The following is a 12,901-nucleotide window of genomic DNA, read 5'->3' as shown; positions in this document are numbered from 1 at the left end:
GGGAATTCAACAATAGCAATGCCTTTGAATGTCAAGGGTGATGGTTAGATTCTCTCTCTTTTGGAGATGGTCATTGCCTGGCACTTATGTGGCACGAAGATTGGTTGCCACTTATCAGCCCAAGCCTGGATATTATCCAGGTCTTGCTGCATTTGAACATGGACTGCTTCAGTATCTGAGGAGTTGCGAATGGTGCTGAACATTGTGCCATCATCAGTGAACATCCCCACTTCTAACCTTATGATTGAAGGGCGGTCATTGATGAAGCAACTGAAGATGGTTGGGCCTAGGACACTACCCTGAAGAACCCCTGCAGTGATGCCTTGAAGCTGAGATGATTGATCTTTAGCAACCACAACCATCTTCCTTTGTGCTAGGTATGACTCCAACCAGCAGAGAGTTTCTCCATGATTCCCATTGACTCCAGTTTTGCTAGGACTCCTTGATGTCACACCCGGTCAAATGATGCCTTGATGCCACCTCACCTCTAGAGTTCAGCTTTCTTTGTCCATGTTTGAACATAGGCACAGAGTGACCCTGGTGGCACCCAAAGTGAGCGTCAGTGAGCAGTTTATTGCAAAGCAAGTGCTGCTTGATAGCACTGTTGATGACTCCTTCCACCACTTCACTGATGATCGAGTGTAGGCTGATGGGGCAGTAATTGGCAGTGTTGGATTTGACCTGCTTTTTGTGTACAGGACATATCTTAGCAATTTTCCACCTTGCCAAGTAGATGCCAGTGTTGTAGCTGTTCTGGAACAGCTTGACTAGGGGTGCATCAAGTTCTGGAACACAAGCCTTCAGTACTATTGCCGGAATATTGTCAGGGCCCATAACCTTTCTCATATTCAGTGCCTTCAGCTGATTCTTGATATCACGTGGAGTGAATCGAATTGGCTGAAGATTGGCGTCTGTGATGCTGGGGTCCTCCGGAGGGGGACGAGATAAATCATCCACTTGGCACTCTTGGATGAAGATTGTTGCAAATGCCTTATCTTTTGCACTGATGTGCTGGGCTTCCCCATCATTGAGGAAGGGGATATTTGTGGAACTTCCTCCTCCTGTGAGTTACTTAATTGTCCACCACTATTCACGACTGGATGTGGCAGGATTGCAGAGCTTAGATATGACCCATTGGTTGTGGAATCGCTTAGCTCTGTCTATTGCCGCTTATGCTGTTTGGTATGCAAGTAGTCCCCTGTTGTAGCTTCACCAGATTGACACCTCACTATTAGATATGCCTGGTGCTGCTCGTGGCATGCCCTCCTGCGCTCTTCATTGAACCAGTGTTGATCCCCTGGCTTGGTAGTAACGATTGAGTGGAGGATATGCTAGGCCATGAGGTTACTGATTGTGGCTAAGTACAATTCTGCTGCTGCTGATGCCCCACAGTGACTCATGGATGCCCCGTCTTGAGTTGCTAGATCTATTCAAAATCTATTCCATTTAGCATTGTGGTAGTGCATACAACACAATGGAGGGTATCCTCAATGTGAGGACGGGACCTTGTCTCCACAAGGACTGTGTGGTCGTCACTCCTACCGATACTGTCATTGTCAGATGCATCTGTGGCAGGCAGGTTGGTGAGGATTAGGCCAACTCTGTTTTTCCCTCTTGTTGTTTCCCTTACCACTTGCTGCAGACCCAGTCTAGCAGCTAAGTCCTGTAGGACTCAGCTAGCTCAGTGGTGCTACCAAGCCACTCTTTGTGATGGACATTGAAGTCCTCCACTCAGGGTACATGTTGCACCCTTGCCACCCTCAGTGCTTCCTCCAAGTAGTGTTCAACTGATTCTTCAGCTGAGGGTGGTCCTAATGTGGTAGCAGGAGACTTCCTTGCCCATGTTTGACCTGATGCCATGAAACTTCATGGGGCCCAGTGGCTAGGCCATTTCAGAGCCAACTACATTACTATGGATCTGGAGCCAGACTAGGTAAGGAGGTATATTTCCTTCCCTAAAGGACATTGAATATTTCCGACGAAAAGAGACTTTTTTGTGAAGCTTTTCATCAAGCCAAAAAGACATTCTGCCTATCACACGAATTAGTGATGTGGTGAATGAATTTCAATGCCAGTGTGATACTAGGTATATAGGTCAAACCTCCCAAAGACTGGTGGAATGTATCGAACAGCATGTCCATTCTGCTTAACCCAACAGGCAAGGTACAGACCATATCCAACCAGCCCGTGCTTGAAAAACTTAAAACACACTGTCCAACATTAGATGTGATTCTGCAACTGGACAACATTTGCTAATTAATCCTCAGTGTGCTAAGAATTATGCTGACAACCAGTTTAAGATTGTCGATCAAGCTCGCATTGTGGCGCTTTTGCGTGTCCCAGAAGCTTCATATACTAATACACAGGGCCCTGTTCTTTGCAGACTAAAAGAACATGTACACACATTGCACCTTTTTCAGCTAAAGAAAATGAGTTAAAACCAGTTCCCCAGGGCAATCTCTTGACCAATCAGAGTCAAGCTGCTTGTTTTAAATTTCAAGCAATGCTTGGCAATTAACTGTCAGTCACCACGAACTGCTGCATTCTCCATGGCAATGCCTGTTCCAATCAGAGTCCATTTGCCAACCAATCAGCACTCCCTTCTCATATAAAGTATAAATATGTTGTTTCCCCTGACATTGGTATTTTCTTGCAAGTTTTCCTGATGAGTGCAAGATGCAAAGCTTTGACAAAATAAGTTTTTTTCAGCACTACTCAAGTTCTGTACTACCAAACAACTATCTAAAGGACATTAGTTAACCAGATGGGTTTTTACAATAATTGACAATAATTTCATGGTCACCATTAGCTTTTTAATTCCAGATTTTTATTGAGTTCAAATTCCACCATCTGCCATGGTCCCCAGAGTATTACTCTGGGTCTCTGGATTACTAGTCCAGTGACAATATTACTAACCACCACCTCCCCATTATCTTGTGCAAATAAACATTATGCAATTTACAGAATAGGTCACAGAGAAAGAGCTGTCAGTGAAGAAATATCTTCCCTTGGGCACAGCTGCTTCTGCAGATTAATGAATGTTAGGGCTGTCACCTGCAGTGGGACCAGTCAATGAACAATCAACCCATTACCTTTTCCATTTACGTCCAAGTGGCTAATTACAGTGAAAAATTATCAAAGGTCACTTGGCCTCTTTAGTACATAGTACACACCCTATGAGAGTTACCTAAGAAGTATGAGATAACAAGTTGGATAGTTTGGAAATGAATTAAATAACCTAAAATCTTATACTAAGATAACAAAAATATTCATGTTAAATCTGCGACATAAGTTGCAACTTCATGTCGCTCTTTGTGAATTACTAAATGGGACAGGCTAGTGCACCAGTCTGCGTACTTATATGTCACCAAGGAAGAAAAGCATGAGTTTTACATAGTTTGGAAATACAACCTAAGATGATTCAGAAAGGTGAATCCATTCAGTTTAAAAAGTTGCTACTTAGGATTGCAATAGGTGTATATGTAAATTCATTTTGTAACAATTCTAAAACCTTCTTAGTGCTCAAAGCAAGGTCATTGTTACCACCAAGTAAAGAGGGATGAATTGGCTCCCCTCTTTTCCCTCTCCTTGTTTTACTGCAACAGGTTTTTTTTAAGTATATATTCACCAATTCTGAGTGTTTAATCGTTCATATGCTATGACCATAGAATACATGATCAGACAGATTATCTTGAGTTTTTGAAAAGAATAGATAGTTTTAATTGTATTTAACACAGTCTAAGTTATATAATGAAAAAACACGCTTTGACTTTCACAAATAGACACACACATACAAATAGATTACGGAATCAGGAGGATAGATTAGGTAATTTAGAGTCCAATAAAATTAAAGGAGTATACGGTTCTTGAATGATGGTGACTTGGCTGGCTTCAGGCTGAATTCAGTGGTCCTGCTATTTTTACTCGGTGGCCCTGCTGCTTTCGGTATCAAGGCAGTTTAGAACTATTGATGGACAAGTTATTTGGTCTTCTGGAGACAGCATCGCTGGGTTGAGTTCTTTTTAGAATCTCTATATGTTGTACCTGCATAGTCAAAATTATTAGACTGGGTTCAAAACTTGTAAGTTGGTTGGAAAGAGTGAAGGAAGAAACCCACTCATTGCCTTGTTCCTTCAGCATCTCAGTTGCATGCCCAGTTCTGCAGATAAAGCATGTTTTAAAACACATGAAGGGTTGGCTGATCACATAATTTCTCTTCTACTGCCCAGTGACCCAAATATGGTCATGGCTGGTGTATTTCAGTTACCTTGATTAGATCATGGCTGGGAATTTCACCTTCAGCCAGGGTCCTATTGTCCAAGTAATTATGTCTAATGGTTTGTCTCCACCAGTTTAGTACCCAGGTGATTGGCTGGACACTTTGCTAATGGTATAGGAGGTGGCCCCCATTCTTCCTCTTTCATGGCCACTGTTCCTGGTTGCAGCTTTGCAGACAGGTTGTCTCTATTTCAACAGTTTTGGAAAGCAGAAGGTATAGTGATGCAAATGTAGAGCCATTTTTAATGTGATTCCAAAGTTACTGGAATGTGGCTTTAGTCTTTGTTTAAAAAAATGAAATGAGAGTTTTCACCCAGTTAGTTCAAAAGTCATTTTTTGATATGAAGCATGGTTTCACAACTCTATAAATTCTGTTTGATTATTTAGTGTGGACTTCATTTTGCTATAAGTTGTTGGGATATCTCTGTCTCTAGTACCATTATTTCAATGAAACTGTACAATTAATAAGTGCTAGTCTTAAATAATTGCATGTCTTACTGTCTGCAGTTACAATACCACCCATTCCAGCCCAAGATTGGGAAATTCCACAGGAGCAAGATAAAGTTACTGTTGAACTAATAGACGGGGAAGAGATTCCTCCCAAACCAAGCTTGCCACCCGAGGCAGCGCAAGAAGGTGACTTGCATCTTCTGTGGGAAGCCTTGGCCAAGAAGCGAAGAATGAGTCGAGAGCCAACACTTGATTCCATCAGTGAAGTACCAGAAGAAGATGACAAAGCTCAGAAGCGAAGGCTACAGAAAGCTATGGAAATTGAAGATTTTTCTACAGATGAAATGTCTAGAACATGTGATTCTTATACAAGTTCTGATGACGAGTCAAGATCTGGTACTCCATCCCTTGTTCATTACCTGAAAAAGGCAGGAAAATCAACCATAACCATAGCTGGAAAAGTGCAAACTATTTCCACAAACAAATTTTGGAAACACTGGGAGACTTCAACCTCTGAACCTGACCTATTACAAGATGTACCTGTCATAGAAGAAGACCCATCTCTTGTTGAAGCTGCTACAAAAATCCAGGCTGCATTTAAAGGTTATAGGACTAGGAAGGAACTTAAACAGCAAGTCACACCTGTGTTTGCTGAAGTTTTTAAATCTCAGATAAGTAAACTAGGTCAAACTATCCATCTTGAGTGTGTGGCCCAGAGTAAATCTGAAATCAAGGTGCGGTGGCTCAAAGATGGAGAAGAAATTGTTGATGGAAAGCATTACCACATTGATAATTATAGTGATGGAACTTGCTCCTTAATTATTGCAAGTGTGGAACAAAAAGACACTGGAACATATACTTGTGAGGCTTCCAACAAGTTTGGTACAACTTCTCACAGTGGAAAAATTACCGTCAGTAGTGATGCAAAGGAAACAGTTAAGAAGGTCAAACAAGGCATTGGTATAAAGTACAGCACTGACAGTGAACCAGAAAGTTCTTCAGGAAGTGATGTTGATGATGCTTTCCGTAGAGCAGGCAAACGACTTCATAGACTTTTGCATTCGAAACTGTCTTTTGAGTTTTCTGACGTGGAAGAAGAGTTTTTTGTTAGTGCTGATGAAGGAGATGAAGATATCTTGGACAAACAGACTTACCATGAGGATGAAAATTACATTTATATAAAGTTTGATACTTTGACTGAGGCTGAAATGGCAGCAACCAGATTTAAGGAAATATTTATTGGTCAAGGAATTCCTGTTCACATTGATATCTGCGAGGAAGGAAGCAGAGTTGAAATTCGGATTAAGAAAGTTTCTCGGCCCCCTGCTGCAATTGGAGAAGATCAGACCAATAGGGAAGAGGGATTACATGATAGTCTTGTTGAGTCTGGTAAGGTTGTCATTGTATTTTGGTTTTTTTGCTTAAAGTATACAGACACAACAACTAATTTAATATTATTAAAATTAAACTTAAAAATTAAGATACCCTTAGAATAGATACATTACATATTGTGCATTTTATTTTCTGCCTATATTGTTTTAATAATTATATATTTAATGATCATAATAATGTTATCTTTGCTATCACCATATTCATAACTATGATGTGCAAATAATGTATAACAAATACATTTATTAGATAAACATACTTAAGGGTCAAGGTAAAAATGGGAACACATAAGAGCTATTCTTCAATGAAAAAAGTTACCAAATTTAGCATTTGACAGAAGAACCAAAAATATACAAAAATCACCTGCATGCTATAAAGTTGGAGGAAATAAATCAGTAGAAGCACAATCAACAAAAGTTATAGAAAGACTAAAAGTGAAATGAGTGAAAAATTCTGGGGACGAAATCAGTACCCATTGCCCAATCTCTGGATATAAAATAAGAGCTGAGAGGTAAGGGGGAAACAAATGTCCAGTAAAAATCTGTAATGCATGATCCTCTGGAAATGCCCCAGCTGCCAATTTCCGAATGTTCAGGGCACCTATTAAAACAAGCAAGTGTACCAATCAGCAGCCTAATTTCTGTTTTAAGAACCAAATGCTATGCAGAGCACACACCACCAATGTCCCAAGTTCAGCAAGGAGGGGTCCATTCTCGGTGGAGGGAGGTGAACTAATGTGTTAGCAGCACAAGTTGGTTCTGTGAAGCCCAGATGAGAACCTGTTCTTCCCCACTCACCGTCACACAAAATCAAATTAAAGCTTAGCTATGGGCACATTTAACCTGGGTTGCAAGCTACAACTGGGCAAAGTTAAACTCCACCATTTTTGTAGCACTTCTGTCCTGGTTTTGATTGGTGAATGGTTGAAAATCTCTCTCAAAATATCCTATCAGAAACAATGGTGCAAGGAGGATCCATATCATTTAAAAAGGAAGGGGGTAATTATTTTGGAAAAGAAAAAATTTAGAGGAGCTGAAAAAAGACCATAGGGATGGTTTTGACTATCTCTTTGAGACTGCAGGCTTTTTCTGTGCTGGAAAATTCCATTTATAGACCTTTTCACTCACGCACGAGCCTCGATTAGTTATTGCTAAATTGAATTATACTTTTAGTGTCTGTCTAGCAGAGAACATTTTCTAATATTAATGCTTCATTTCTTTTAATGTCCCCTTGTCATATACAGCACCCCATGTTGTATCTGAGCTCCAAAACCAGGACGTTCAAGAAGGCTACCCTGTCAGTTTTGATTGCATGATAGCTGGATATCCACCTCCAGCAGTTCGATGGTTTAAGGATGGGAAGCTGATTGAGGAGAATGATCATTATATGATCAACGAAGACCAGGATGGATGCCATCAACTTATTTTAACATCTGTGATTTTGAGTGATATGGGAGTGTATAGATGTGTGGCAGAAAACTACATTGGCGTTACTTCGACAAAGGCAGAGCTAAGAGTCGACAGTAAGTGCGATGGAGCTGCAACAGAAAAAGAAATTGGGAAAACATGATGTAACTAAATAATGATTAAATTGACCTCTATGGCTAGTGTTGATTTGGAAGAATTCAGTGGCATAAATTTTCATTGTAGAAATGCATCTGCAAATGTACATATTGAAAATTTTACACACACAATGTTGTTTTTTAGATAAATAATAGCTAGTCTTTTGTTCACAGTAGTTTTACTTCTTTCTTACAGTTAGCAGCTCAGACTATGATACAGCAGAAGCCACCGAGACATCTTCCTACGTCAGTGCCCAAGCTTCTCTTACACGGTTAGTATTAAAGCACACTGCGTATTAATTATTTCACTACATGAGATATGACTGCTAGATCTTATAAACACAAAGATTGTAATTAAAGATGCTTTTGATTAAAATTGTGAATGTCAGTAGTTTGTCGGATTCTTTTAAAGATATTTTGAGTTACTGAAGAAAACCTTTTTTGTGAAATTGCAGTCTTTTTCTCCACCAGAGGGAAACATGTGATCTCTTTAATTCCATGATGAAATCTATATATACATTGCAGTTTAAGATTCTTGAATAGGGATTGTAATAATTTATACCTCTTCTTAATAACAGGGAGCAGAATTTGGAAGGTGTGGAATCACAGGCTGAAGAAGAACAGCTACCTCAGATCATAGAGGAGCTTCATGATGTCTTTGTTACTGTTGGAGCTCCAATAGTAAAACTACAAATTAAAATTAAAGGTATGGCTAGTCATCTTGAAAGCAATGCAAGTTCTGAAATTTTCAATAAGTAATGGAATCGTATTACAAATTTCAGTTAAGTATTCTGTCAGCGTACAACTTGTGGGAAAAGTAATAACACTGTAAAGCTCAAGTTTCTCTCACAAATGGGGCAAGAAATTTAATCTGGTTTAAAATGTAAACCTCTTACCCTCTTCTCTGTTACCTTTCCTTTTCTGTAACTTATTTATTTTCTATTGATTGTACTCACTACTGCTGCCTTTTTCAGCTTTCTCTGTTTATTGATACCTGAAAATTGCATCAAGGCCCTACAAAGAGTGTAGGACCCCTGTTTAAATTTTTAAATAAGGATTCTACCAATTTTGTACTGGCCAAACCTTTCAAGGCCCATTTGAAATCAAATTGAGTTTCAAGCTTGATTTCAGTGGTTGATTTTTTACAGAAAAATTCATCTCACCAACAAACTGTTCATATTGAAATTTGTGATAATAATGATATAAAAATTGTGCCCCCCTCAAACCTCAGCCAGATCTGCAATTTTGCAGGGCATTGTTGATAATTTACCAGATAGGCTTCCTCATAAATATAACATGGAGGTCTAGAATTGGTACAGGGGCTGGGGTTATTGCCACTCACCTCTGACAACCCCATAAGCATTTCTCTAATGAGTAGGGTGGCGTTGACTGGACAAACAATGGGAAGCTGGTCATATCGGTAGGATACATATTTTTATCTGCTTAAAGTCCAGCATGCACGTGTTTGTATCTGTAAAGCTTGGCTCAGCCAACTTGTACCTGGGTTTTCTGGATTTAAGTATGAAGAGCTTGCTTGCATCTCTATCGGCAAGCAAAAGCCTACCTATGTGGATTTCTCAGTAATGCTAGGTTTCTACATATGCCATACAGCTAGCTGACTGATTAAAAAGTCCAAGGATGAGAAATTTCCACCATTTGGTGGAATTCTGACTTTGGGATCATGGAATGTCACCCTTTTGTTACAACCTCTGTCCCCACAGGCGTGTATTTGAAATATATCACACTTTAAACATTTTAAAAAGAACACAATGCAACTCTGAACTTCAAAATGCAACAACAGAAAGGGAAGAGACTTGCTATTGATTCTGGCAGAAGGGGGTGGTGTGTGCAGCATGCCTGCCCTGGCCACCTGTGCAGTGTATCGATGTGTGGCTTTGTCGAAATAGTGCCGGAGTACGAGCTGCCAGGTGAGGATGGAAGAATTAAACACGCGTGTGGATATCACAGTTCCAAAATCGCATGTGGCCTGGAGCGTGAGGCAGAAGGGACAACCAAAAGCATGGCTGCTGACTGGGAGGAAATCAGGCAGGTGGCAGCTGACTTCAAGAGTGCAATTCGCAAGCACCATGCATTGGAATGAGCAGAATCTAATGCTGCTCCTTAGAGCAGCACTTAGTAGTGCAGAAGGCAAAATGTCAACTTCCCCACAGTGAGTTAAAAATTGGGAATTAAGTTGGCAGTGGATTAAAGGTGGATCATGGTTCCCAACGGCAAGCACCGGGAACCAATTTTTAATGCATTAGCCTGTCACGTATGCTCATTAAAACATATGGGCGCCAAATTAACGTTGGCAGTGAACGGGAAACACGTTGCTTCATATTCAAGATCATAAGTGGCATGCAGTGGATGATGTAGTCTTTCTGGTGGATTTCAAGTGAGCAGGATCTGCTTTTCTTGTATGGGGAACTTTTTTGATCAAGGTAGAGGAGACTGAGCTCGCGTGGCAGCTGTCTAGGGAGGTCAGGGCATAGCCCCATCTTTTCCAGCCTTCCCTCTGCAGTTCACTTCAGGCAGACAGGATGGATCTCATGCGCTCAGTGCTTTTGAATGCTGTGATAGAGGAGGAGAGCAACTGGTAGAGGATGGCCCAGGGACAGAAGCAGCAACAGCCAGAAGGATAACAAGGGGCAGCAGCAGAGGGTCAGGCAGCTCAGGATGCTGGCAACCAGGGGCCAGTGCAATGCCAGCAATGGTGCATAAACAAATATACTGCACACGGAGTAACTGCCTGGAAATATCAGAGAGGCAATGTTAAAGAATGTCATGGCAATTAGTCGCTGATCTATGTCAGCTCCTGCAGGAAGATCTACAGTCCCATGGAATGGGAAGCAGTCCTAAGCCAGTACCCTTAAAAGTCAGCACAGCCTTGAATTTCTACACCACCAGTTATTCCAGGGCTCCATGGAGGAACATGTGTGGTATCTCCCAGTCAGCCACATATACATGAGTTCATCAATGCCATATTCAAAAAGACCAATGATGGTGTGAGATTCACTACAGACCCTGAGGGCCAGACAGTCAGAGCTGTTGGATTCAGCTCCATAGCTGGATTTTCCCAAGTACAAGGGGCAGTTGATTGCACATATGTGGCACTGAGAGCTCCCTGGGAACAGCCAACAGTATTCATAAGCTGAAAGGGCTTTAATTCCTTAAATGTGCAGCTGATTTGTGACCACCAAAAAATCCTGCAGTTTGTGCTTGCTTCTCAGGGAGCTCTCATATCTTGTACATTTTCTTCTTTATTCTTTCATGGGATGTGGGCATCTCTGGCAAGGCCAACATTTTTTGCCCATCCCTAATTATCCTTGAACTCAGTGGCTTGCTAGTTAAGAGTCAACCACATTGCTATAGGTCTGGAGTCACATGTAGGCCAGACTGGGTAAGAACAGCAGATTTCCTTCCCTAAAGGATATCAGTGTACCAGTTGGATCTTTACAACAATGATGCTTGCCTGAATGAGTGCAGCTCCAACAACACTCAAGAAGCTTGACACCATCCAGGACAAAGCAACCTGCTTGATTGGCACCTCACCCACAAACGTTCAATCCCTCCACCACCAACAAACAGTAGCAGTGTGTACCATCCGCAAGGTGCATTGCAAGAACCCACCAAGCCTTCTTAGACTGCACCTGCCAAACCCACGATTTGTGCCATATAGAAGGACAAGGGCAGCAGACGGATGGGAACACCACCACCTGGAAGCGCCCCTCCAAGCCATTCACCATCCTGACTTGAAATATATCGCCGTTCCTTCACTGTCGCTGATTCAAAATCTTGAAACTCCCTCCCTAACAGCACTGTGGGTGTACCTACACCACGTGGACTGCAGTGATTCAAGAAGGCAACTCACCACCACCTTCTCAAGCGCAGTTAGGGATGGGTAATAAATGCTGGCCTAGCCAGCAATGCCCACATCCCATGAACGAATGAAAACAAATTATAGTTGTCATGATCACCATCACTGAGACTGGCTTATATTCCAGATTTGTTAATTGAATTTAAATTCCATCAGCTGCCATGGTGTGGGACTTGAACCCTGTCCCCAGAGCATGAGTGTGGACCTCTGGATTACTATTCCGGAAAATTGTGTAGGGTTATAGTGGTGTAGGGGATAACATATTGGCATGAATAGAACAGATTGGCATGGATAGAAGATTGGCTAGCTAACAGGAAACAGAGTGTCGGCATAAATGGGTCTTTTTCTGGTTGACAAGATGTAACGAATGGTTTGCCACAGTGATCCCTATGCTGGGGCCTCAACTTTTTACAATTTATTTAAATGACTTGGATGAAGGGACCAAAGCCATGGTTGCTAAATTTGCTGATGACACAAAGATAGGTAGGAAGGTAAGTTATGAAGAGGACATAAGGAGGCAAAGGGACATAGGTAAGTTAAGTGAATGGGCAAAGATCTAGCAAATGGAATATAATGTGGGAAAATGTGAAATTGTCCATTTTGGCAGGAATAATAAGAAAAAGCATATTACCTAAATGGTGAGATATTGCAGAGCTCTGAAATTCAGAGAGATCTGGGTGTCCTAGTGCATGAATCACAAAAGGCTAGTATGGAGATACAGCAAGTAATTAGGAAATCTAATAGAATGTTATTGTTTATTGTGAGGGGAATTGAGTACAAAAGTAGGGAGGTTATGCTTCAGTTGTACAGGGCACTGGTGAAACCACATGTGGAGTACTGTGTACAGTATTAGTCTCTATATTTAAAGAAGGATGTAAAAATAGGAACATAGAAAATAGGAGCAGAAGTAGGTCATATGGCCCTACCAGTCTGCTCCACCATTCAGTATGATCATTGCTGATCCTCTATCTCAACGCCATATTCCCACTCTCTCCCCATACCCCTTGACACCTTTCCTTCTTAAATATATTCAGTGACTTGGTTTCCACAGCCTTCTGTGGTAGAGGATTCCACAGATTCACCATCCTCTCAGTGAAGAAATTTCTCCTCACCTCAGTCCCATACCCTGAGATTGTGACCCCTTGTTCTAGACGCTCCTCCCCCCCAAGCCAGAGGAAACATAAACCCTGCATCCAGCCTGTCCTATCCTGTCAGAATTGCATATGTTTCAATGAGATCCCCTCACATTCTTCTAAATTCCAGTGAATATATGCCCAGGCAACCAATCTCTCCTCATACAACAATCCTGCCATTCCAGGAATCACTCTGGTGAACCTTCCCTGCAC

The 12,901-nt window shown here is 41.4% G+C and overlaps 1 protein-coding gene across 6 annotated transcripts in view; it reads left to right on the top strand.

Annotated features, from left to right (window-relative positions):
* obscnb (obscurin, cytoskeletal calmodulin and titin-interacting RhoGEF b) overlaps positions 1 to 12,901 on the top strand; it is a 625,157-nt gene that overhangs the window by 507,796 nt on the left and 104,460 nt on the right. For all 6 annotated transcript variants that reach the window (XM_041184481.1, XM_041184479.1, XM_041184482.1 and 3 more), the window contains 4 exons: positions 4,786 to 6,117; positions 7,361 to 7,639; positions 7,875 to 7,950; positions 8,257 to 8,384. In XM_041184481.1, the coding sequence (XP_041040415.1) occupies positions 4,786 to 6,117; positions 7,361 to 7,639; positions 7,875 to 7,950; positions 8,257 to 8,384 (1,815 nt within the window). The remainder of the gene's footprint in view (positions 1 to 4,785; positions 6,118 to 7,360; positions 7,640 to 7,874; positions 7,951 to 8,256; positions 8,385 to 12,901) is intronic.

Source organism: Carcharodon carcharias, chromosome 3 (genome assembly GCF_017639515.1).
Source record: "Carcharodon carcharias isolate sCarCar2 chromosome 3, sCarCar2.pri, whole genome shotgun sequence".
NCBI classification, from domain to species: domain Eukaryota; kingdom Metazoa; phylum Chordata; class Chondrichthyes; order Lamniformes; family Lamnidae; genus Carcharodon; species Carcharodon carcharias.
The sequence above is the reverse complement of the archived record's forward strand: the minus strand, read 5'-3'. Positions and strand labels throughout refer to the sequence as shown.